The sequence below is a fragment of the Pseudorasbora parva genome, chromosome 12, assembly GCF_024679245.1.
Source record: "Pseudorasbora parva isolate DD20220531a chromosome 12, ASM2467924v1, whole genome shotgun sequence".
NCBI classification, from domain to species: Eukaryota; Metazoa; Chordata; class Actinopteri; order Cypriniformes; family Gobionidae; genus Pseudorasbora; species Pseudorasbora parva.
In genome coordinates this window covers 2754681-2782595 of record NC_090183.1, presented here as the reverse complement: position 1 = coordinate 2782595, position 27915 = coordinate 2754681, and the positions used below count along the sequence as shown (strand labels likewise).

The 27915-nt window shown below is 36.8% G+C and overlaps 1 protein-coding gene across 2 annotated transcripts; it reads right to left on the bottom strand.

Annotated features, from left to right (window-relative positions):
• Window positions 1-26158, bottom strand: itcha (itchy E3 ubiquitin protein ligase a). Of its 2 annotated transcripts, none has more exons than XM_067458752.1 (24): window positions 26048-26158; window positions 21403-21463; window positions 21075-21216; window positions 19860-19984; window positions 18346-18477; window positions 17544-17592; window positions 16386-16555; window positions 12829-13015; window positions 12471-12566; window positions 10493-10667; window positions 10284-10353; window positions 10065-10149; window positions 7363-7491; window positions 7029-7101; window positions 6584-6655; window positions 6394-6482; window positions 6146-6305; window positions 5876-6009; window positions 5259-5399; window positions 3760-3880; window positions 3381-3485; window positions 3167-3263; window positions 2765-2837; window positions 1-882 (listed from the first exon to the last, which is right to left on the bottom strand). In XM_067458752.1, the coding sequence occupies exons 2-24, from the start codon at window positions 21425-21427 to the stop codon at window positions 783-785; spliced, it is 2550 nt and encodes an 849-aa protein (XP_067314853.1). In that variant the 5' UTR covers window positions 21428-21463; window positions 26048-26158; the 3' UTR covers window positions 1-782. The 2 variants fall into 2 exon arrangements, with proteins under 2 accessions (XP_067314853.1, XP_067314855.1); XM_067458754.1 differs by having other exon boundaries at window positions 10284-10350.
• Between the last annotated feature and the right edge of the window lie 1757 nt (window positions 26159-27915).

Sequence of the window (27915 nt, the reverse complement as noted above, 5' to 3'; positions counted from 1 at the left end):
CGCTAATACACCGCTATGTCCATCAGCCTTCAGCGCACAATCACTTCTGGTGAGTGAGGTCAATGTAGACGATACACAATCTCACACAAACCGATCGTTTCGTGTCTTAAGACATCAGTAATGTGTCGTCAGGGTTTAATATGGATTTGTCTGTACACTTTTTTTTTTTTACTCTCATACATTTTGTCCCCATTGACATGCAATATACGACTGACAGACAGCGATGGCTGAGTTAAAAATCTTCATTTGTGTTCTACTGAAGGAACAAACACACCAACATGTCAGATGCACTGGGGCCAGCAGATGAACATCACTCATTTTTGGGTGAACTATCCCGTTAAAAGGGTTCAGGTGCAATTCTGCACTGGCAATAATAATGTGATAAAACTGTAACTTGCACTACCTCCTCCTCACACGAACACACAACAGAAGAGGCTCGATCAGACACATGCAAACTCACACTTCAAGTCGTAGAGGAAAATAAACATCAGAGTCTGTTGCGTGTGCATCACTGGAGTAGAGACAAGCGGCAGTCATTATTAGGTCGAGGATCACAGTGTGCATAGAGTGAGCCGATGTCTGGCCATTGCTCTTTGACTAAGGCAGCGGAAATCAGAAAACGGGAAATGAAAGCCTAAGCCGGCAGATTTTCTTCCAACTTAACACCGTTTATCCCTCGTTCCTGGTTTGAAGTAGCAGCAGCAGCAGCTTTTGATATGACGGTGAAAGCTGATGTGTGTCGTCATGGAAACGTGTTAAAAAGGCGATGTTGTGCGCATGCATCACTCTTGACCGAAGCCTTCCGTTTCCTCGATGGCAAACAGCAGCTTCTCCTTTAACTGCTCGTAACTCTTATAGGGCGGCAGATCCAGACGGTTAAAGCTGGCGGGGTAAAAGATCAAATAAACACGTTAAGAGTTATGTTTGCATTCATTATTAGTAACTATACAGTGTTTCCCATAGATTTGAAAGCAATTTGTGTGTGTGTGTTTCTCATAACTTTGATCACCTTGAATCAGTTGCTCATATTGTGAATGAATGTAATAAGTACAAGGGATTATACACAGCACGCCATGAACGTATTGTTGATCTCTTTGCCAGTTCTGTTCAGGACATTTTTCCAAAAAATATGCCTATGTATAAACATTCAGGAGTAATACCAGACTGGTTCAACAGCTCTGATGTTGTGTTGGTGGATATAGATAGAAAGGAGCTGTTAGTCCTTGAAGTAGGTTGTGTTTATGATTTGTATATGGACATAGCCTTTTTGGAAAAAATGACTAAATACCAACCCCTCCTTGCTAAGATCAGTGACCAAGGCTATGCATGTTAGTTTGCGGTTTTGATATTTGGCAGCCTGGGACGTGCACAAACCGTTAGTGGACTAAGACTGGCAGGGCTACCAAAAGGACAGTCTAAACAGCTGGCCAAATACTGCTCTATATCAGCTATATTTGTAGCTTGAAGATAGTAAATTATTTAATCTTGGTTGTGAAGTGAATGAATCTGACAATAAAGATTAGCCGCGTTTCCACTATCGGGCCAAAAGCGTGTGCTTGGGTCAGTCACTTTCGGGGCTTCCTCATGGCCAACGGGCCAGGCTTAAGGAGTATAAGGCAGAAATATTTATTTATTTATATGCAATGTAAAAGAATATGTGCACTAACCATTACTATAGTAAACATGGTAAATACGAAGAAACCAGACCAATCATATAAGCATTATTTTTAATCTGTTGGTACGTCTCGTCTCTTTATAGCGGACTGTCTGATATTCCTATTTAGCTCTGCATCTGTCATTAAATAAAGCAAATGCAGTTTTTCTGGAGCTTTCCGACTGAAAGTATAATATAACTGTACTGGGATAGTCACAGAGAGATAAAGCTCCTCAGGTCATATTTTTGGTGGAGAAATTGCAGAAATAATCGTTCTTTCTAAATTAGATGTAAACATACTGTCCTGTGACTACAAATAAACAGAAACAGATGCTAATGTTCCTTTTTCTTTTCTGAAATAACGAAGAATACACTTTATTTCTGTGGGGCTAATATTACATCTTGACACAAATGAATTCATTATAATCAATGTATCACTTATAATTGTTAAAACTGTGGTAAAGCATTGATGCTTGGGTTTTAAATCTTTAAGTAAACAACAAAAATGCCAACAAACGGCCGCTTTTACCAAGTTCGTCTTGCGATCTCGCTAGTTTCCAGTGATTTCTTTCTGATTAGTTTTCTGATATACTTCCATTTGTTGGTGAAATGTGTGTGACATTGTTCAGAGGGGCGTGTTATGAGTGTTACTCAAAATAAACACAACGTTTATAGTTCGTACAACTTTATTCAGTGCACGGCAAAGTTTTACACAACTTCCATCACCGTCACCTGCATGCAGATTGAACACACACTGCTCATGCGCCAACCTACCGGCACACCGTGCCGTATTCAACAGTGTAGAAGCACATTTACCGTAATGAACAGTGTAGAGGAGAGATAACATGTTAACAACGAGCATGTTTAAGTGAAGGACAGCGGTGCTTTCTGGCCCAACGGTGGAAACGAAGGATGCTTTTGGGATCTGTGCTACAGGTCTGAGGCTATTAGCCCAGCCTGACCCCTTTAAAGCCCTGGTTCGCATTGGCCCGACAGTGGAAAAGCAGCTATTGTTTCTGCTTTATTGCATAAAAATCTTTTTCTCATCTTAGTGAGAGCAGGCCTGCATACTGTGCATTACAGAAATTTAAAACTTGATTCTGATCTTACCATGTGTGGCTCCTCGGCAGCCAGTTTTCCTTTCCCACTTTCTCAATACAAAACTTCTGCGGCCCATTGCTCCCTACAGAAAAAAAACACATTCTGATCAATAAACATATTCTTTAAAGTGCAATAGATAGGACTGGCATTTTAAACCAACATGTTCAGGCATTTCCATCACAAACCCCCTGCAGTTTTCTCAAAAACCCAGGTCTAAACAATCACAAATAAATGTCAACCGATGATATTACATTATATATTCAAATTCAGACTACACAAACGATCAAATTAATATATCTCACATTTTATAATTTACTACCAATACTCGATTTCAGAATATAATAACCTTAATCAGAACACAAAAATAACTTGTATACTAATATATCATCAATGGTTTGACATGACGCTTACCCATAAGATCAGCGAATCCCCCGACAGGAAGTCGGCATGTGCCGGTTACAAACTGCAGCAGTCGCATACGCTTCTCATTGTCGATCTCCTTCACAAACTAAACGCAGACCGACAACAGAAACCAATATTGCAGTATATCCACATTTACGATATTTTAGGTTTCTTAAATCAGTGGTCTGATGATGAAGTGTTAAAGTGCGAGATTAAGCCTAACCTGCCAGAACCAGACGATCTGTTTGCTGCTGCGAGCGTAGTGTCTGTAGATGGTGTTCCTCTGCCAGTCACCCAGATCAATCTCCTGCATCCCACACAGCATCACCTACATCACAATTACAGGTTCAGAATATGCAAGACACTAAATGTCAAGAAGCTGTGGTCTTATTTACACCTGATACTAAGAAACATTCAAATGCATCTTTCTAGTGACATTTGGAGGTCAGAGATACATATGACCACATGTAGACAAGGGTTTTATACTTAGCTATGGCTACAGAAACCCTCCAATAAAAATTAAAAAAAAAACTCAAATTCCTAATTCAAATTCCTAAGATTCACAAAATAAGCCTTTGATCATTGTGAATTGTAGTTTGTACCTCCAGTTCCTTGGCATCAAAGTACTGCAGGTACTGCTGTGGCAAGACCTCATTAAAGCCCTCGAGGAACGCCTGAGTCTGTTCCTCAACTCCTCTGGACAGCCTCCATTCAGCAACCAGCCTGCCACATGTTTCACAATCATTCACTAATATTAGGGCAAATAACTTTAAATAAATCGTCAAAAAGATTATTTACAAAATTATGCAATCTGAAACTGTATTTATTTTGATACCATTCATAATTATTTTCAAAACATTCTGTAGAGGGACAATTAATCAATACTACATTAATACTCCAGTTAATTTTCCCAGAATATAAATATATAGGATTGAGGCATGTACTCCACTAGACCCCTGAAGGTGTGCTGTGGTATCTAGCATCAAGATGTTAGCAGCAGATTCTTTAAGTCCTTTCAGTTGCGAGGCAGAGCCTCCATGGATCGGACTTGTTTGTTCAGCACATCCCACAGATGCTCTACTGGATTGAGATCTGGGGAATTTGGAGGTCAAGTCAATGCCTCAAACTCGTTGTTGCGCTCCTCAAAAAACATTTCCGTCTCCATTCCCAAACCATTTGTGCTTTGTGTCAGGAGCATTATCCTGCTGGACGAGCCACAGTCACCAGGGAATACCGTTTTCATGAAATGGTGTACATGGTCTCAGCAATGCTTAGGTAGGTGGTCTGTGTTAAAGTAACATCCACATGGATGGCAGGACCCAAGGTTTCCCAGCAGAACATTGCCCAAAGCATCACACTGCCTCCGCCGGCTCGCCTTCTTCCCATAGTGCATCCTGGGGCCATGTGTTCTCCAGATAAGCCACACACACACACCCGGCCATCCACGTGATGTAAAAGAAAGCATGATTCATCAGACCTGGCCACCTTCTTCCATTGCTCTGTGGTCCAGTTCTGATGCTCACATGCCACTGTTGGTGCTTTCGGTGGGGTCAGGGGTCAGAGGTCACCCTGACTGGTCAGCGGCTATGCCGCCCCATACTCAACAAACTGAGATGCTCTGTGTATTCTGACACCTTTCTATCAGAAGCAGCATTAACTTCTGGAGCAGTTTGAGCTCCAGTAGCTCGTCTGTTTGATCGGACCACACGGGCCAGCCTTCGCTCAATGAGCCTTGGCCGCCCATGACCCTGTGGCCGGTTCTCCACTGTTCCTTCCTTGGAGCACTTTTGATAGATACTGACCACTGCAGACCGGGAACAGCCCACAAGAGCTGCAGTTTTGGAGATGCTCTGACCCAGTCATCTAGCCGTCACAATTTGGCCTTTGTCAAACACGCTCAACTTTGAGGACAAAATGTTCACTTGCTGACTAATATAACCCACCCCCTAACAGGTGCCGTGATGAAGAGATAATCAGTGTTATTCACTTCACCTGTCACTGGTCATAACGCCTGATCGGTACATATATATATATATATATTTTTTTTTTTACATTCACATTGTCTGAAACTCATCTGTGCACTATGCATGAGATTTCCTACCTGATATACTCCTCTTTATTTTCCTCGGTCACCTGAATGTTTCCTCCATCAGGTTTGAGTTCATGAGTGGTGACCTCTCCCAGAATCTCCTTATCCACCGAGAAAAACATCTCCAAGCCACATTCCTCTATATTATTATCCCTAGAGAAAAACATCATCATTCTTCAAATTGCACACCAAATTTACTCTATCAAAAATAACAGTTTTTGTTTCGTAGTAAGTGACAAATAATCAATAGTTTGAATTTTAATAGATTTTTATTTTACAGTTCTAGAGGATGTTTTTTCGTACATTTTGATAAAAAAATATGGTATATCATATTTAATATAGATACATTACATGATTATTTATATAATATATAGTAGTATATTGTATATAATTTATTATAATATAATAAATCATTATTTTATTACTTTTATTTTTATTAAATTATTTTAAGAAAAACATTAGCTTTTTAAATATATTTATAGATTTCCAAAAATAGCACACAAAAATTCATAGTTAGGGCCAACTGTGGGATTGCTAATAATTATGACCATCTTTTATTATCAGTTTTAATCCCCAAGCCCTCATGTTTCTTATTTTCTCTGTATCTCATTCAACTCATCCTCACTCACTTGATCCAGATGAGCGAGTTATAGAACTCCGGGTCGATAGACTCCAGGTCTTTCAGAGCCAGGGGTTTATTCAGGATGCGCTTATAAAAGGGCAAAGAGAAGCCTGTGTCGATGAACTTCCCATGAAAGAGAGCCTATGAGTGAGAGAGAAAACACACGAATAAATAATCAGACATTTTAATTGCAATTTCAAACTATGATCCTTCATTGGCTCTACTGTCCAGTGCAGGCATTAGTTAGTTGGTCATCAACATGACTCGAGCGTCATACCATTGCAATGAACCGGCCAATGAACTTGAAGTACTTGAGGTGGTCAGGGTTGATGGAGGAGGCGGGGTTAATCTGCAGGCAGTAGTTGTCTTTGCCAGCATATTCGAACAGACAGTACATGGGGTTCAAGACTTCGTGAGAGAGCAGGAAGAACCATTCCCTATAACAGAAATACACAACATTATTGTGCGTGTAGTGTACACATGTATCAACTAAAGTCATCACTTTCTGTAAATTATGTAATATACCTGGCCACGCCTCCATAGTCAAGACCCTCCTCCCCTGGGAATATAATCCACAATCTCCGCCTCATATCTTGCGGATGGCAACTCATAATCTAAACAGATCAATTTAAAATATTGAACTTCTAGATGCCACATGATTACACAAGAATACCAGAATTAATTTGTCAAATATGTACAAAAAAATGTCATTCACCTGTTGAAACGAGTCCTCAAACAGTGTTTTGCGACTGACGTGGATCTTGATGTGCTGAGGCATTGCTAGTTGCTATGGTATTAAAAACTATTTAAATCAATTACATGTGCAAATACCTTTTTGTTTGCTATATAAAGAATATTAATTATATAAATAAAATACATTTATATATAATGCATCACATCACTGTAGTTATTGCATTTTCTGCTACTGAACCAATCCTTAAAATGACTTCATTATTCTGTTGTGTTCAATCATTATGGTGTGTTTTGCTGATTAAAAGCATAAAAAAGGTAAACTGACTGAAATTAAACATTTACAACCCTAATAAAAGAACAATAGAAGGGTTTTAACAAAAGCCTAATAATTTTCTGAAGATTTAGAGTGTCAAACAAAACAAACACGGAGAGTTAGTAACTGAAGTCACTCAGGTGTGAGGTCTTACCTGACACCAGAAGCGGAAATAGTGCACTTTGGCTTTAAAGTCTCGTACGTATGTGATCTGAGGGCCGTTCTCACTACAGGTTCACAAAGACAGAAACAGACTGTAAAACTACTACACCAAAACCTGGATAAAAATACATCAACAAACAACATGAAACACTATTTAACATCGCATTAAACTGCATTTGGCTTATGTGACATTTCTATTTTGAAGTGAATATATTTGTAACCTAAGACAGGAAAAACTGTCTGTGCTTTAATTTATGAACATCTGCAACACTGTGACAGAGAATTTCACAAAAGACTTCATATATTAAGCTATTAAAAGGGCTCACAGGGAAGATTTTCCTGTACGAGGGTCGATATATGTCGTCGTTTTCCTGTTGTGATCGACGAAATAGGGAATCCCGTCCACCGTAAACCTCATCTCCCAACCCTCCGGCAAAGGCTTCTCATTCAACAACCTGACGCACAAGAACATTTTATTCAAACAATAATGCTCATTGTTTTACATAAAATAATAATATCATATAGAAGGGAGCCCATTTAGCTGTGTTCAGGGTTATTGCTGTCTACTAAAATAAATAAATAAAAATATATTTTAAAAAAAGTTTTAAAAAAAACTCAAACAAAACAAAGGTTAGATGAAAAACTTAAACTGAATGAAAATGAGAAATATTGCTTTGTAATAGAATTACGAGATAATGGATTTTTAAGAATAAAATAAAATTAGCAAACAAAATCTGAAATAAAAATAAATGAAAACAAAATAGCAATTTAAAATATTTTAAAAACTGAATTAAAAATTACGGATAGGTTTGGAAAACCGGTTTTGTTTTACAACCGGTTCCAAACACAGCATCCCCCTCGCATATGTTTACACTATGAAATCTGGCAAAATACTCTTTATTTTTTACAATTATCATATATCTTAGCCATTTTTAAAAGGATGGACAGTTTAATAGGAACCCAACCTTGTTATACTTAATAAATATATTTGCTTCTTCTTTGCGTTCCGTGTAAAGGAGTATTCTCTGTCTAGAGCGCACAACTGCATGAGCTTATATGGAAGACGTACATGCCTGAGCTTGCATTTTGGGTTAAGATGCATTGGTTTGACATTGTGGAAAATAGAATAGAATCAAAATGTACTAGCCTTTTTACCCGTTAAGGATGTGACAGTGAAAACCTTATTACCTTACCTTACGTCACATTGTGCAATGTGCAGCCGTGAATGAATGCCTGTGCAGCCATGCGCTATTAGTTTCGGTTTAGAATTAGCGGCGGGTTACTACAATTGTGGGTTCATTAGCCTTTTATTCTTAATGAGAAACACAGCAACAAAATAATGATGACAAACTCACTTAAAGGGATACTCCACCACTTTTTCATATTAAACTGTTATTCCCTTAACTAAGACGAGTTGACACATACCTCTCTCATCTGAGTGTGTGCACTTAATCTCTCTGACGCACGGTGACGATCTGATAGCATTTAGCTTAGCCCACTAAGCCCAGTTCATTCACTATGGTACCAAACAGAGATCAAGTTAGAAGCGACCAAACACCTCCACGTTTTCACTATTTAAATACAGTTACACCAATAGTTGAGCGATCAAGTTTGATGACATTAAATAAAACGTGGCACTTTTCTAAGCGGGTTAAAAAGGAGAACTATAATGTATGGAGGAATAGCACTTCTGAGAGTACTTTGACGCAGTAAAAAGTCCCGGCTGAAAAATCCTCCCTTACATCTCCCCCTCCCGCCTATCGACAGAAATGAAAGAGTGAGGCGGGAGGATTTTTCAGCCGGGACTTTGAGTCGAAGTACTCTCAGAAGTGCTATTCTCCCATACATTATAGTTCTCCTTCAACCAAATCCGCTTAGAAAAGCGCCACGTTTTATTTTATGTCACCATACTTGATCGTTCAACTATTCGTGTAACTGTATTTAAATAGTGAAAACGTGGAGGTGTTTGGTACTTCTAACTTGATCTCTGTTTGCTACCATAGTGAATTAACTGGGCTTAGTGGGCTAAGCTAAATGCTATCAGATCGTCACCGCGCGTCAGAGAAATTAAGAGCACGCACTGAGACGAGAGAGGTGTGTATCAACTCGTTTAAGTTAAGGGAATAACATAGTTTAATATGAAAAAGCGGTGAAGGATCCCTTTAAATAGGAGCTTTTTCATTTTGCGTTGTTGAAATCAATCCTCCCACAATCAGAATCACAATCTGACTCCGGCAGCTGATGTGCTGCGATTGTGGCTAATCTGTTCTCTAAATGAACAAAATAATTTTTACTACTATAATATATTAAAAAAATGACGGTGGGGTCGGTGCCGCAGTGGGCAAACGATGTAACCAGTGTTATGCCTGAACAATAGTAACACTGACTATCGGAGCAAGTCTATTACCCGTTATTATCAATGTAAATGAATCGACTGCGAAATATAGGAGCTTGTTACTGAGATGTAGCAGACCTGTGTGTTTTGTATCACTAGTGCAGTGTTTCTTCTCTGAGCATATAAGCCCTCCCCGCATGAGACACACCGCTTCTCCAGATTTCTGCCTTTATTAGATAGAAGAATATGTCCAGCGGATTCCTACCGAAGCTTCGAAGCTCAAAAAAATTATATTCTGACCAGCCCTAAAATGTATATTAGTTAGGCTAGCTGTTTTTGCTTTTTTAAACCATAGTCAAAAGTTCATGGTATTCAGCTACAATTAAAAGTTTTGTAATAAGACTAAATGTGAATGATATTTTTTTTTTTTTACCATTTTGGAATCGAAAATTAGGAATCGCTAAAAATTATAAAGATACCCAAACCTAGTATTGTGCATTTTTCCTTACAAACTATTTTTAATTAGTTGTTTAATCATTTTAAAGGAACCTTGAGTCTGTTGGGCGGAACCAGAACGTAAAATTCCCAACCATGTTAAAAACGAAAAATATAAAAATAAAAGCTAATCCAAAACATGAATAAAAAATTAAAAAAGTAACACTAAAATAACACTGGCTGTGGTTGGTTTCCCACCCTTGTGTGCGAGGATCCTCCCATTGCGTGGATCTCGTAGGATGGTGAACAAAATACATCCTCCTATTACTGTCTGTCCGTTTTTCTGTAAACCATACAACACACAAACAGAAAGTCTAAGGTGACACACAGAAAAAACTGTGTGAGCCACTCTATTATGAGGGTAAAATGTGATTTCCTCTTTCTGCATTATATAAAAATGAAAGAGCTGTGACTCACCCCATCCCGGCGGCAGAGGACCAAGAGGGTCAAACTCTTTATTAGCTGTAGGCACAAGCTGTTCCTGCTGCTGAAGAGATGAGCAGACAGAAGGAATAAGGACAGATTAAATGCCCTCAGCTCAGGTCATACATAGGGGAAATCCTGAGATCCTTTCATTTAAAATCTCTTGAAAAGAGTGGACTGTTATATCTTTGACATTTACTCACCCCGTAGATGAATCTCTGGTTGAAGCGGTGCATGGCTCCCTGCAGCTGACTGCGCTGGTTCTGCCACTCTTCATAGTTTCGGACCGACTCTAGTGTAGGTCTTTGCCATGTGGTGGTTCTGATTATATGATCCACATAGTACACACGGCCCATCGGGTCTAAGCGACGCTCCCAACTACCACACAAACACACAAAAATTCAACTGCTCATTAAGGGCATTTGCACATTTGACCTTGGTCAGTTTTAATACATTTTGTAATAAAATAAAAATTATAAACAGAGCAATTCCCAGAGGGTTCTCTCGCCATCAGTGCTCAGGCCCTAATAAAAAAAATGTACAGTGATAATTTAGATGATGATTGCTCATAACAGCTATTATTTCTAAAACAATCGCAGCATCATCGCACAACTAAGCTCAGAATCGATTCTGAGATTCTCATAAAACAATCTAGAATCATTGAAGCGAGAGTCGCGATTAGAGATCAACCGATGTGGGTTTTTCTATAGCCGATGTCCATTAAATTTAGCAGATGATTTTTAGAGGTCAGGGTCAGTCGATTGCCGATATGTGCAGCCGATGTTTATGGCTGATATCTTGAAGTTTTCCCCTTCATTTGCATGCTAAAATGTCACACTAAAGTGTATGCACAACATTTATAAACTTAACATCATCATTTATTGAACACTGTCTTGAACCATCTCTCGAATCTTAATTTTGTGCACTGCACGCCAGAATAATTAATGATAAACATGGCAATAAATGCCATTCCCATTCTATGTAATGCATTTATACACTATATCTAATTTGCATAGTAATGTGTTTTTGGGACAATATGTAACGTAAAAAGAAGTGTAATAATGGGAGTAATAAAAAGGAATATTTTCATAAGAATCTCATATTTCATAAGAATATACAGACTTAAAACTGTGTATGTTGTCAGAGAAATTCACTAACATATGTTCTCTACAGAGGCAAAACCTCTATTCTGGGTCTCAAACGGATATTTCTTGTGCAGAGTGAATCCTGTTATATTTAGATGTCACTTCCGAAACTTTGCATAGGATAGTTTTATTCAATGGACTTTATAGACTGTATAGCCTAGAGTTTCGCGAGCCTGTATTAATCCAGCACTGAATAAAAACTCTGCCGTTTTGAGCGGTGAGATTGTGATCGTGTTCAAGAGATCAACGACTATATCTGTGATTGGCTACATCACTCACCGGTGCAAAATCTGCCCAATCTGTTTCACAAGTATATTATAACAGTATCAACTGAGGGTGCTTAGCACTTGAGGGTTCTCCAAATAAAAATAAAACAAAATAAAACAGAACTTATAACATTGGGGCTAATATGTTAGCAAGCAAGCTGCTGCTAGTTTTCGACTGCAGTCCTTACATTTAACTGCAAATAAGCAATCCTTCAACCAGGTGTAGCATTATGCCAGTTCCCGACGGTTCTTTGCTATTTGTTTTTTTCTTTCACTAAGTGAAGCAACACTTCATAGTTTACTAGTAATATATAGTATATATATATGGCCATAGGACTTTGAAATATTAGAATTTAAGCCTCTAGGACTGCTGCTGAAGTTTTAGCTTGGGGTCCTTGATATGAGGCAGCAGCACGTTCCACTGCACCATTAACACGGGGCTGCCCGGACGCGCCTGACTTTAAATCTGCGCTACTAAATATATCAATGCCGATATATAAAAAAAATGCAAAATATCGCCCGACCGATATATCAGTCAATCTCTAATCGCGATGTATCAGTTTTTTCTCCGACCTCTACTAAAGGAGTATAATGACTAAAATCACAGAGCTTTTCCTCACATGTTCTGCTTTACATAAAAGCATCCGTTCAGGTACCTTAATTAGAACTTACTTTACACACTTTTGTATTTAATATGCAATTTAAATATCTATGAACAACAAATCTGAATCTGTGAAACTAAAAAATTATCGCTATCGATCACTGGTTACCCCGGTGGGAGTGGTTCTGGTCTTTCCCATGTGGTTCTTTTCTCAATGTGATCCACATAGTAAACGCGGCCGTTCTGATCCATTCTCTGCTCCCAGCTACACATACACACCAAGAAACAAAAAGAAAATCCATTAGACACCAGACTAATATAATCCATACAGGCTTATCATTATAAAGTGTCTTTATTTACAGTAATTTATTCATCCTGACATGCAGCAGGAGTGTCATGAGAACACATCTGTCAGGCACTATGAGCTTAATTTAGCTAGCAAATTAAAAAATACAATTATTTTAGTTTTAGTCAAAAAAGTAGAAAGGTTTTTGATTTAATGTTTTCACTGTAATTGTATCACGTACCCAGGAGGAAGAGGGCCGTTAGTGATTAGCGAAGCTATGGGTGGCGTTGGACTAACACTGGGGACCTGATTTGACCCTGAACCTGAGCTTGACCCCTGACTCCCCGTTTCTCCGTTCACACACACTCGAGACGTCTCCGGGCTAGGAGCTCTGCTGCCGTGAGTGGGAGTAGAGCCAGGAGAAGATGCTAAAAAAAATATTGAAAAAAAAGTAATTAGGTAGGGAGCTTTGTCTTAAAGGTGCAGTGTGAAGAATTTATGAGGATCTATTGACAGAAATAAAATATAATATACATAACTATGTTTTCTGTGGAGTATAAAGACCTTACATAATGAACTGTAATGTTTTTATTACCTTAGAATGAGCCGTTTCTATCTACACACACCGCAGGTCCACTTACAGTAAAGTCACCATTTTGCGCCGCCATGTTTCTACGGTAGCCCTAAACGGACAAACAGCTCTACAGAGCGCTAGCTACTGTCTGCTGTCTTAGACGACGACATCTTTGTCCTGTGATGAACACCGTAGCTTCTCTGTGCTTCGAAAGGGAAGGGTAAGCAGTGGGCAGTTGCAATTCGCAACCTCACCACTAGATGCTGCTTAAATTCACACAGAGCACCTTTAAAGTGCCCCTATTGTGTATACCAGTGGCGAGGCCAGAAATTTTTAACTGAGTGGACCTTGGTGGAATAGGGTGGACCTCAATGACTACTCTCAAATTACACAAATTTAACAATATGGGACAAAATCACTTGACAGTAAATATAAGCTATATATGATTTATTTTTTGCCAACAAATTCATATAATTCATATATACAAAATTAATTTATAACAAGCAGCTACAAAGCCTATTGCAAGGACGACAAATATAGATATTGTACTGCTATGACCACTGTAACAAGACATCAGTGTTCAGTAATTGGGTTCATTTTAAAATGGAATAACCAGTTCTTGTCAACTAATGCAACTCAGTATAACTGTTATCAAACGTGTATTTGCAGCTTAACCTGTGAGAATTTCGTCTCGTGTTATGCACCGTGGCCCATGTTAAAAGTTTATTTCACTAGCAGACGTAAACTCATCTTCCCATCCCCTCAACAATACGGGATTGGCTAAACATTACTACTAAGCTTATTGATTGGCTGTTGCAATAAGGCAGTTATATGAAAATGTTTTCGCTCTACAGTAATTATTTTTTAATAGGGCTGTCAATTGATTAAAATATTTAATCGCTATTAATTGCATGATTGTCATGAGTTAACTCGCGATTAATCGCAATTTAATCGCACATTTTTAGCAATTGTAAATCTTAAATTACGTTTTTAATACTCTAATCAACATGAGTATGGACAAATATGCATGCTTTATGCAAATGTACATTTATTATTAGTGAAACCATACTTATTCAATAATAACCAATACAGCATGAAGATTAGACGTATCAAAGGTCATTGATGTTTATCTAAGAAATTGTTCACGTCTCTTAAGCCTAAACTTAAAAATTAAGAGTAAGTAGTGATTTCTCTCATTTTAACAATATAAAGGGAGTTTTTACACTGGCAGTTTAATTCAGAGCAGGGCACAGTTCGTATGAAAAATTGTTAATGTGTACCAGTGAGCGAACCAGAACCACACCATACCTGGAGGAGGTCCATATTACACGAGGAGGAATATAGTGCGGCCCCTTTAAGAGCCGCGCGCTCCCTATTGAACTGCCGGTATTCATGCATGTGCGCGCCGAACTGGGCCGCGATTCACGTGGACAGTGTGAAGAACACGGACTCGGGAGCGCGTTCAGAAAAGTAGCCTGAGTATTCGTTTTAGCCGATTGTAATGTATTTAGTTCAACAAAACACGTGTTCTGTAAGCGGGGTGATGGTGTTAATGATTTACCTCAGACATGAGCGAGAGTGAGCTGCAGTGCATCGCGCTCAGACTGCAGAGAATGTGCTCAGTGAAAAAAACGCACTTTTCTTTCTGAAGTCTAATAAAAGGTTAAACAAAAAATGTGGTAGCTTATGTGGAAGCTTATGTAGGCAATAACTGCACTTTTGGTTTAGAATAGTAATGTTAATGTCAACCCTTTTCTTTCCCTATTAATGTTTGCTGCTGCATCCTTTGCGTCTGACTGCTCTCACTTTCTCCAACTACGCCACGGATCAAACAGAAAATGCGCGCTGCGTTAATAAATGTAGTGCTGTTAAAATGAATTTGCGGTAACGCGTTATTAACATATTTGACAGCCCTATTTTTTAATGAAACTTTTTGTACGTGTTTAAGTGATTTGTGTTGTCACATAGGCATATTATTTTCTGCTATCCCAATTTTCTTTTTATTTTTTTTGTCTGTTCTGATTGGGTGGGCCAGCCGTCAATCTGAGTGGGCCAGTGCCACCCTGGCCCTTATGTAGCCTCGCCCCTGGTGTATACGCCCAGATACAACCTTTCATGTAGTGTGTAAATGTTCGTGAATGTAAAAGGTCTGCAAAGTTTTTAAAGATCAAAGTGCAGATAAATGAAGTTACTTTCTGCCTCTCCCAAAAAAAAAAAATCGGAACGGCCTAAAACGAGTAGTCAGAAATACCAGTGTCACTTCCTGATACAAATCCATGTAGGTTTGTAACAAATTTGTATAATGCCAGCCTTTGGTCTTAATTGGCTGCCTGTCATCAACGTCTACTTTGACCCACCCTCAAACAGTGTAGTAAGCGATGTAAGCAGTCAACCAATCGCGACAGACTGCATCATCTGACCAATCAGAGCAGAGTCGGCTCTCGGAAAGGAGGGGTTTAAAGAGACTTGATCCTTTATCATTCAGTTTCAGACACTGTGAGAAAAGAGCTGACGGCCGTTTTACACCGCAAGCATGAGAAGCACGTATTTTTTTCGGCGCCCATGTTAATCAATGAGTGCATTCACACCGGGAGCAGGAGCAGCAGTGAAGCGGGGCTTTCAGCGGCGAGCCTATTTTTGTTGCGCTGCTGACGCTCGATTAAAGTGAAAGCACACTTTTAAGGGACAAAATAAATATGATTTTACACAAGAAGTGCTTAAAATGCAAACAAGAAGCATGTGTAGTGTATTTTAACAATAACTAGAGTATTTCAGAAACGAAAACGAAGAATAAAAAATATCTGTAGAAGATTTACCCATTTAAACTTGTTTTTATTATTCCGTTTGGGTGAAAGTATGGTTATGATTATAAAAAATAAAGTAAACGAGCCAGAAAATATGATAAACTTTTTAGTTTAGTATGTAACACTCAGGTACATATATAGGCTAGCGTGGGAACCGCTGCTGTGACACTGTACAAAAACTTTCAGTGTGAATACTCTCGCGCGTCTGCAGCTGCAGTGACGGTGTAGTTACGCTGACGTCCAGCTCATGCACTGCTCAACGGCCGTAATGCTGCAATGTATATTATTTGAAAATAAAAGTGTTTTTGACCTTGAATGCATGTAAACCTATTGTAGGAGACTCCAAAACAAAATTAGAAACCTTTAAAGCATCACATGTAACAATTTATGGTTATACCCCTATTAAATAAGGTTCTCTACCTGTGGAGGAAGGTTTATGTGGCGACGCAGGCGTCGGTCGCAGAGGTCGAGATGGACGGGGTGGCCTTAGAGCCCCTGCCGATGGAGAGGAAGACCCCGTACTTCCCACTGCATGACCATTGGGCAGTGGCGCTTCATCAGTGATGTCACTGGATGGGGAAGAATCTCGACTAGAACAAATATAAACAGGTGCAAATGTAAAAATTCAGTTAGCGCAAAATTTGTTAACATCAACAAAAAAAAAAATTACATTCATGTTAGTTCACTGAGCATTAGATAATAAAACTTTTGATTTTAAAAATGTATTAGTGAATGTTATTAACAATAGCTAAGAAAAATGCTGAAGTATTGTTCATTATTAGTTCATGTTAACTAATGAAACCTTATAGTAAAATGTGATTTTCAACTTTTTAACAATTTTAAAAGATAGAGCACTCCTGTTTTAGGTCAATTGTTTTATATTCCACAAATCAATGCTAACAATCAATAATCTGGTCATATTTGTATGCATCTTATTTAAACCAAAATAATAAGAATATAAAAGAGCATAAACTTAAGGGGGTCGCACACCGGACGCGGAGCTCGGCGGCGCGCCACGCAGCGTCTCGGGTATCGCACACATTCTAAAAGGGTTTTAAAAGGCTACGTTTATTATACATTTCCCCAAAATATGTTTATACTTTATTCAAGCTGTTGAACTCAGAATGTAAAACAAATGTGTCTTGTAGCAAAGGTTGAAATCAGTATACCTTAACGATAATATACTTTTAATATAAAGCCTTGAAATGGCACTCTGTGGCGCGGCAGGATTTAGAACAACTTCCTGAGTCGCCGCGGACAGGCGCCGAATGCCGCCACTGGTGTGCGTACACTCATTGAAAACAATGTGTTCGAATTTTAAAGACGTGGCGCGCCGACGAGAGCCGCCGAGCTCCGCGTCCGGTGTGCGACCCCCTTTAGGAAGAAAAAAAAAATATTCTACTTTTATGTATTAATAAATCCTGTATTATGATCTATAAAATGACAAGCACTGAGTGAGCAATCAAGTTATTTCCCTCGAGAACTAGTTTCATCAAGAATTCAAACAAAGAAGAAAGAAGATACAAGCTCTTTCTGCACACAAACTGCACAGTAGAGAGGAGTAATCTTGATTTTTACCTTCCTGCTACATCCCCGTTCCGCATGGATTCTCCATTTACAACAGAATCTGTGATTGCAGAGAAACATTACACAATATACACAAATCTCCATTTTAAACAGCAAAGAATAAGAGCTGCATGAATCTGTGTGAATTGAAAAATCACGATTTTTTGTTTCGAACAGAGATGAACGCAATTTTCTAGAGGTTCTGATAAAATTTTAATTGCTGCAATCTATTTAAAATATTTATTTAATCTGGATGAGTTTTTAAAAAAATAATGATTCAATGACTCATTGAATCAAATTTCATTACTGGATGAATCAGCGTTTTTTAATGAATCTCTTGAATGAATGATTCAATTTATTTATTCTATTTTGATCGCTTCCATAGACATCAGTGTTTATATCCGAATTATAAACATTTTCTGTGATCATATGAATGTTTATAACACAGAAATAATAAAAGACTAATAGTGAATAGTGAATAGTTTCGTACCTATACATGACAACTGCTCTCTTTAGATCAGTGGCAGCAAAACGAAGATTTGAATGGTCTGGTGTGATTTTGTCAAAGGCTTAATAGACACAATCAATCAATCAATCAATCAATCAACTTTATTTACATAGCGCTTTTACAATCACGATTGTGTCAAAGCAGCTTCACAGTGTCAAACAGGATAATATTGCAACAAAATTCTGCGAATTGTTGCAATTTAGGAATGCGATCGCATGAGTGTTTGAATCAAGATTGTGATCTTTTAGCGATTAATCACACAGCTCTACAAAGAATCTAAAACAGCAAAGATAAAGAAAGTCTCACTGTGCTTTTGTTCCTCTGAAGCAAAAGTCTCGAGATCCATTTGCAGTCCATCAAGACACACTGAGAGATCTCCAACCACCTCCGACCGCTCTCTATCTGAACTCAACTGCAACGTCTGCACGACCTCACAAACTGAGACGGACACACAAACATAACACTGCTGACAGAACTGAAAAATTCATATTAATAGCCCATAATAGCATCCTGATGCCGATACTTTTTGACTAAGGCTTTTCCACAGCTTATTAAATAAAGGAATTATCTTTAAAAATATACATATATTCTGTTTTAACAAATGGCTCATTTTAATCATTAATTGATTTAAATGATTTAATGAAACTAACTGATATCATAACAACTTCAGGTCACAAGAAAAGTAAATGGTAACCTGGTTCCAGGCCAGGGCCGTGCACAAGGGGGTGGTAATGATATTTTATTAAGACCATATTAATCGTATACACAATTAAAAAAAGACAAGAAAGGCTATTATAAATATAAATGAGTTGTATCAGGGTACAATGAAAAGAAAAATGTGATGTCTAAGTTTATAATTGTGCAAAAAAATCTCTTTAGCAAAGTTTGCAGTATTTTCAGTTTATTTTGATGAATAAAATAATTAATTATTGTTCAGTATATATTAAAATGTTAACATAAAAATATTTTTAAAATACGGAATTATTTTTTTTAAGTAAATAATCTGAAAACACTGAATTAATGAGATCCCATAATAATTTAATAAAGTTTTACAGTAGTAATAAATAAATATATTTGTATTATATGATATGATTAATATCATCCTTTAATTATAAATATGATGATTATCTCTTAGATGGACATCCAACTTAATATATGGTATTTACCATCTGAATCTTAACCATGTCATGTCAACAAATGTTAAAGTCAGCGGCTGTTCATTATCATGTTAAATACTTTTACATACTCTGTTATTGAAAAATGTTGCTTTATTTACTTTGAACAAAAATCATAAACAAGACCTGTCTAAAATATATTCAAAAATTGTAGTGATTCTCATTTGCTACTTAAATATCCGAAAAATGAGGTAAAATTAGTGCAGAATCAAAGTTTTGAAAGCATAATAAAGCCTAACATTTGCATTTACAATATGATTGTAAAAGGTTTGATATTCAGTCCATATATAAGGATGACTCAACCCCCTTATAGTGCCCCCTTTTTTGGTTTGGGTCACTGCCCCTCAAAATGTCTGTGCACGGCCCTGTTCCAGGCCAATAAACACCCTCAACTTAATCTTCAGTTCTATAATTCACATCAGCGGTGAGCGTCTCTGAAAAGACCCTTTGTTTGGTACTATGATCAGTTCACCTGCCTCTCTACATAACAAAGAGCTAATAAAACACATACTCTTAAGTGCGCGTGCGCGCACACACACACACACACACACACCACACACACACACACACACACACACACACACACACACAAGAGGCCTGACCCTGAATAATGAGATTCACAAAGTGGAGAATATGGAAACTCACTCTTCATATTGTTGGCTTTTAAGGTCTCGCTGACCTCCAGAGTGGCCAAGCCCAGCAAAATGTCTGCTTTAAGTGTCTGGTGACTCCAAACCCGGAAAATTAACTTGCTGAAAGGGGTGACGATCCTGTAGGGAATATGATCAACAGAGCAGTGATGTTATTGTTAACTAAAACTATTAAAAATAACAGTAAAGCTGACTTATAAGTTTTATATTCCATAATTCAACTGCTAACATTCAATAATCTAGCCATATTTAATGCATTTTTTTTTACTTAAATAATAAGAATATATAAGATAAACTATAAAACGTCAAGTGCACTGTGCGCGAGCAGTCAAGATATAAATAATTATTAATATATTAGATGAAAAACTCAAATATTTGAAATGCTGCTTTGGCAAATAACTGATTTTTTTTTTTTTTTAATTAAACTAAAAACTAAAATAAAAATGAATGCCATCTAACAAATCTAAAGTTAAATAGAAATATATTAAAAAAAATAATAATAATAATAAAAAGTAAGTGAAAAATTACTAAACCATATGAAAAGTGAAAATACAACTAACAAAAAAATATAAAAATGTAATTCAAACTATGAAAAAATATTCTAATAGTAAATTAAAAATAGTAAAATATCACTACGTCAGAACACTTGAATATTGTAGTTTTGTGAATAAAAAAAAAACAAATGCATAATAAAACAAATACAAATAAAATGTATTTAGACTTAAAATATCATAAGTATCGTATTGTGAGTTCAGTATCACGATTAGTATTGAATCATGACACGAGTGTATTGTTACACCCCTACAAAATTAACTTTTTTAGAGATAGATCAGAACAATAGGTAACACTTTACAATAAGATCCCATTTGTTAACCTTAGTTGATGCATTGACTAATATTACCTGACAATGAGCAATGCATTTGTTACATTATTTAAAACTCATTGTCAATGTTAGTTCATTAAAATATAACTATATTTTGTTAGTTCATTTTAGCTAACATTTAACACATACTCTTGATTTTAATATTGTATTTGTAAATGTTGAACATTAAAGATTATTTAGACGTATCTTTCAGTTAAGTTCGCGTTAGCTAATTGTAATATTAGCAAAGAGAAGCTTATTGTAAAGTGTAACTGAACTTAAGATGATAAACTGATTCTGGATCAGCTCTGTAACAGTGACACGTTTTAGCTCATATTTCTCTCTTACACAGTGAGAGACTGTTTCCACTTGGGACTGTGAGTGTTGGTGCATTTCTCTGTCTTCTTGGACTGTCCGTCCACACACACCTCCACGTAAGGACTGGGCCCAAACCAATTCTTCTTACTGTCCCGCAGCTTAGCGGACAGAACTAGCAAAAGATAACAAATATAAATCACAAATCTATTCAAAAGATATTCAAATATCCAGATAGCTGGCATCTTAAAACAACGACAAAACATCTCAAAATGTCAAAATAAAATTACAAATGTGAAGTCCTGCAATAAAAAACAAAAAAGAGATGACCACTTTAAATGTTGTTTTTTGTAATGCTCACCTGTTATCTGAAGTTGAGCCTTCATGATGCAGCCATTAAAAGCTCTAGTTGTGGCTCAAATCTGAAACAAAAAAATAAGCATATAGATTTGGTTAAGTCTGATTATAACATAAACATCAATTGAGATGGATGTCTGGCTGATGTGTCACCAAATGCACTGTATATATTAGGGATGTCACAATACTCAATATAATATTGAACCGCTCGGTACCGCATTCACGGTTCAATAAGCACTTGTGAACTGCATTTTTTCCGGTTTTGCATTTAATTAATTATTTCTATTTCTCTTCGTTTTAAATATTTCTCTTCGTTTATTTCGCCTCTTTTTGAGTGTGTCTGAGTCTACGTGCCAATATGAGCAAATATCCAATCATATGCACTAAAGTTAGTGGGTGCTTAGGCGCGTTTTAAAGCCTTGCCGAACCCGGTTAAATATTTCATTCGCGTTTTACATGCACTGAGCGCGCACGCCTGTCAAACACATGATTACTGGACTAAGTATTCGTACTGCGATAATACTGTCAAATACACACAAGGTTAACATATGTAAACACCGTCAGTTATGTCTAAAGTGAAAGTAAAATCACATGTGTCTGTATATGAGATGCAAACAGGTCTTAGCAGCACAGCCTAGTCAATGTGAACACGTGTCCTTAAAGAGAGAGCTCACCTCTAAAATTATGTAAATAAAACCATCACTCACTGCTCTTGAATTAAGTATATACAGTAGCTGTCAATCAGTGTATATTGTATATCGAAGACAAGTTTTAATTTCAGCCTACATTTATTCAATCAATTTCATACTTAAATACTACTGTACATCTCTGAGCTGCCACTGGAAATCTTTATATATATTTATTTTATATTATGCAATACACCAGGAATGTGTACAAGTTTTAAGTAAGTTTAAGTAAATTTAAGTAAGGTTTTTCTTAAAGTCTTTTAAGTAAAATAAAGAAAGAGTGTTACAATAAAAAAAGATTCTGCTTAACCTTTTTCTATTCCTGTCGCCTAAGAATAGAATAGCAAAAAAAAAAAAACGAACCAAACCGAACCGTATTGAACCGTGGACTAACTGTATCGTTGCATGAACTTACATCCCTAGTATATATACACCTGACCCCTGATCAGTGCTGGATGTCACTTAGTGATTGTGCGTGTGTGTGTGTGCGTGTGTGTGCGTGTGCGTGTGCGTGTGCGTGTGCGTGTGCGTGTGCGTGTGTGTCAACATCGCCCTGCGGTAACAGCTAATCTCACAACAGAAGTCCTCATTAATCCTTGGCAGATTACAGATGATGTAATTCCAAGGTCACTACCGGGACTCGGTCTGTCCACTGAGAGAAAGTACTGATAATAAACACACAGGCATTGACACATTTATTCTACTGATTAACCAAAATTAAAAGAAATTATGAATATCAACATGAAATTCTAGTAGTAAATTCTACCTATTCAAGTCAATTTTGATTTTATCAGGGAATAATAGGAACTTTTTGTGCTTGTATTTTTTACCACAAGAAATATCTATTTTAAATCAACATACTTTGATCCATGTTATATTGATCACTGTTGATCAGCTCTAAGAATTACTTTATTACATCCTTATTTTTAAGCCATAGCTGTAAATTATGCAGCTAAAATTTGATTCCATGACCGATATAAATTTATTAACACACTTAATTTAATTTATGACATACAGTCATTAGCCCCTTTCACACAGCAATCCCAGCAAATATTACCAGAATTATTTTACTGGTAAATATACAAATGTGACCCTGGAGCACAAAACCAGTTATGTAAGACTCATGGGTATATTTGTGGCAATAGCAAACATTACACTGTTTGGGTGAAAATTATTATTTTATGCCAAAAATTATTTAGGATATTAAGTAAAGATAAAGAGATTTAATACATTCCCTACTGTAATATATATATATATATATATATATATATATATATATATATATATATATATATATATATATTTAAAATATATTAGTACGAATAAGCATTGCTAAGGACTTCATTTGGACAACTTTAAAGGCGATTTTTCTCAATATTTTGATTTTTTACACCCTTAGATTCCAGATTTTCTGAGTGACAGGCATAAGGTGGTGATCAAACAGATTGATGACCAGTTAAACTTCACTGACCACATTACTGCAACAGCCCGGTCCTGCAGATTTGCTTTATACAACATTAGAAAGATTAGACCCTTCCTATCAGAACAGGCTGCACAACTCCTGGTTCAAGCTCTTGTTCTCTCCAGACTGGACTATTGTAATGCTCTTCTGGCTGGGCTTCCAGCATGCACTATCAAACCCTTGCAGCTGATCCAGAATGCAGCGGCGAGAGTGGTCTTTAATGAGCCGAAGAGAGCGCATGTTACGCCTCTCTTCATCAGACTGCACTGGTTGCCAATGGCTGCTGGCATCAAATTCAAGCCACTAGTTCTCGCCTACAAAACAACCTCTGGCTCTGCACCAATATACCTAAACTCGCTTGCTCAGACTTGCACACAAAGAGGCATGAAATCACTCTCACGGAAATTTTCCTGGACCGTTCCCACCTGGTGGAATGACCTGCTGATCTCAATTCGTGCTGCCGAGTTTGTAGCCATTTTTAAAAAACATCTCTTCCAATTGCACCTGACCAATAAAGAATAGCACTTAACTATCCATTAATTTTTGTTTGTTTGTCCTAAAAAAAAAAAAAAAAAAATGGTGTACTGTGCTAATTAACTGAGACTTCTTACAGCTCTTACAGCTCGTTGGCCTTGTTTGTTTCGTTGCATCTATTGCGCTCCCCTTTTTTGTAAATCGCTTTGGATAAAAGCGTCTGCTAAATGATTAAATGTAAATGTAAATGCAAACAGAACGCTTTTTGTTTGCTCTTAAAAATATGAGACACGCATAATATCTAACTGCAACGCAGATGAATGGAGAAGTTAGTGATTAAAGACAAACTTGCCACCCCCATAACATGAACTCCTAATAATCTTAAACTGGATTTAACTTTTTAACAAGCATAATCTTTAGATTTTCACCCAAAAACAAAAGGCCTGTAATTATTTTTTCATCCACACATCATTCCAAACCTGCATGACTTTCTTTAGCCCTATTCAGACTGTAATTGCTTCTCATGGGGTTATCCGAATCCAGAATTACCTACTTTTTTTTAGATAAACACCAAGGTTGATTGGCTGACCCATCTGAATTCATAAGTCAGGTGTCATGCAAAAGGGCTTAAACTGTATTTAACACAAAAGAAAAATGTTCTTTCTGTAACTTTCCAATACAATGAAAGGTAATGGATACTGAGGCTGTCAAACTCCAATAAGGGCATCAAAAGTCATGCATTAATATTACTCATTATAACAGGTTTGATATTCCTCTAAACCATCTTTATGCCTGCAAGTGCATTAAAAGTTCACATCTGCACACTGTCAGAAGTTAGTTAACCACAAATAATGATTTTTAAGCACTTCATAAAGTGTCTGGAAATGATTTGAATAGTTCTGTGGTTTCACTTTTAAGACATTGTTTTTTATGCACTGGAGATTTTGGGCTATTCCATACAAAATATTTGTATTACACATTATCCATTTGCGTATTTGTAGAGTTAGATTACAACAGTATTTTTCCACCATCAGATTCATATTTAAATAGTTGCATCTCGGTCAAATATTGTCCTATTATAACAAACCGTATGTCAATGGAAATCGTATTTAATCAGCTTTCGGGTGATGAATAAATCTCAATTTAAAAAAAAAAATTACTCATTATTTTGTGGTCCAAGGTTCACATATCATCCAAATTATTTATTTGATATTTTATTCCTACAACAAGTTGAACATTTTTTTATTAATTTTTTTTTCACTGTTGATTGTATTTTCTGGTTTCTGAAGTGATCAAAAGAGAGTTCCTTATTCCCAACAAAACAAAACAAGAATTATGAGCCCGGATTTATCCAATACTCAGGTTTCCATTCTAGAAATGTATGCAAATGAGTGCATATTTAATCAGATAATGTATAATCTGCAATGCATATTTAAAAAAAAAAACATTTCAGAAACCTTGTTATGCCTTATAATTTAATGTGAATAATTAACTGGGAAAGTATAGTGATATCTGTTAGCATTTTTACTTTGTTGGTGTCTTGCCTCAACAGTTTGTAAAAATACATTTTATGCACTTAAGTTACAAAAACAGCAGACATGTAAGTTACTGACAAATCCCACAGAAATGATATAACGTTATAAGTATAACAACTCCATTGTATTCCTGGAAGTATCTTTGTGTATCATGCAAATATCGTGGCAGATAAATATCATATTATACTAACGAGCGCATTTTATAGAAGTGACGTCACGTAGCGTTTCTGACTGACGGTGTCGCAGCTACAAAAACGAACGTTTACAGGTCAATTAAATCTATATAGCCGTTTTAAAACGATAACGGATCGTTTTTATTCGTGTCAGACTATCATTCGGGTACATTAATCAATAAGCTGTCAAAAACATCATCAGCCACACAGTCTAACGGTCAGCCAGTCAGTCACCGGTCAAACTAGCTAGCGCGGTATCAAAACACGGCTGTTTTTCTTCCATATTTTGCTCTGTACGCGTGTGTCGCGTATATCTTACCGTCTTATGGTCGCGGGAAATGTTTCTAGATCTGAGTTTTAACGGGATCTGAGGTCATCTTCCCGTCGTTTGAATAAACTTTGCTCCATCTCAACCGGTTGACCAAACGTCTTCTTCTTCTTCTTCTTTTGATTTAATGGCGGATTGCAACCATATATTATTAGGTGCATACCGCCACCTACTGTACCAGAGTATGAAGCATGGATTCAATGAAACTACCTTATATCATGGTATTAAAAAAAAAAAAAAAAAAAAAAAAAAAAAAAAAAAAAAAAAAAAAAAAAAAAAAAAAACATCATATTCTATAATATACCCCTATATTTTTCAGGTATTCCACAACTGTTTTCTGTGTGTCCTCTATACCTTCTCCTGTCGTTCCCAGTATACCTTCAAGGTTCCATGTTCTTCCTGCCTGCCTTATTTTTTGCTTTAGACTATTCCTTTGTTCTACATATTTCCTACAATGCAACATTATGTGTTCCACACATTCTGTAATTTTACATTCCAAGCATTCATTTGATTGATTTTTACCTAACATAAACATTGTTTTATTTAACCCCGTGTGGTCAAACCTCATTCTGGTTAAAACTACCTCCTCCCTTCTGTTTCTTCTGATTACACCCTGTGCATTGACAGATTTCTGTATACTATAATATTTCCTTCCATTATTATCAGTATTCCACCTATATTGCCATTTCTTCATCATTTCTTTTTTAATCATTGCCTTAGCTTCTCCTTTACCGAAGGGGATATTTATAATATCGCTCGTCCTAGTTGATTTTTTTGCTATTTTATCTGCCCTCTCATTCCCTTTTATATTAGCATGAGCAGGTACCCAGCAGAATCTCACATCTATCCGAAGCTTTCTTAGTCTAAATAAACTTTGATGGATTTCTAACATTAAATCTTCTCTATTAGATTTCATATTTTGAATACTGTAAAGGGCAGCTACAGAGTCAACACAACATACCACTCTGTCTGGTTTTACTTCCTCCACCCACTGCAACCCTACAATAATTGCCATCATCTCTGCCGTGTAAACTGATAGCTGATCAGGTAATTTTTTCCCAATACTTAAATCCCATGTCGGAATGTATATTCCTATGCCTACCCTATCTTTTTCATCTTTGGACCCATCTGTATAGATGTCTAGGTAACTGTAATATACACTTCTTATGTATTGACTTGTCAAGTGTCCTTTCTCACTCTCTTCCCATTTTTCCTTTAGTTTCATTATATTTAAATCTACCTCAGTTTTTGGAAACAGCCATATAGGGATATTACTTATAGGTGTAGGTGAGTTAAACCAAGTATTCTCTAATATATATTCCTCTGATTTAGCCTTAATTACCCATCCAAAGCCATTACCTTGAAAAGAATTATATTCCCAGCATTCTTGAATAACACTATTGGAAGGATTTTCCTTACCGCATCCACGTAGGCGACACCAATATGTAAGCATGAGTTTATCTCTTCTTAAGTCAGATGGCACTTCTCCTAACTCTACCTGGATTGCGTTAGTCGGTGTTGATCTCATTGCACCAGTACAAAGCCTCAAAGCTTTATTTATAACTCTGTCTATTTTTATTAAATGTGATTTAGCTGCTGCTCCATATACAAAGCATCCGTAATCTATTGTTGACCTCATTAAAGCCCTATAAATATACATCAGTGATTGTTTATCTGCTCCCCAGTCTTTCCCAACTAATGCTCTCATTAAATTTATAACTTTTTTACATTTTGTTTCTATCTTTTCTATATGTACTTTCCATGTACCCTTTTGATCTAACCATAAACCTAGATATTTAAATTGATCTACGGTTTCCAAATTGTGTCCATATAATTTCAAGTTTTGTTTGTCTATCCCT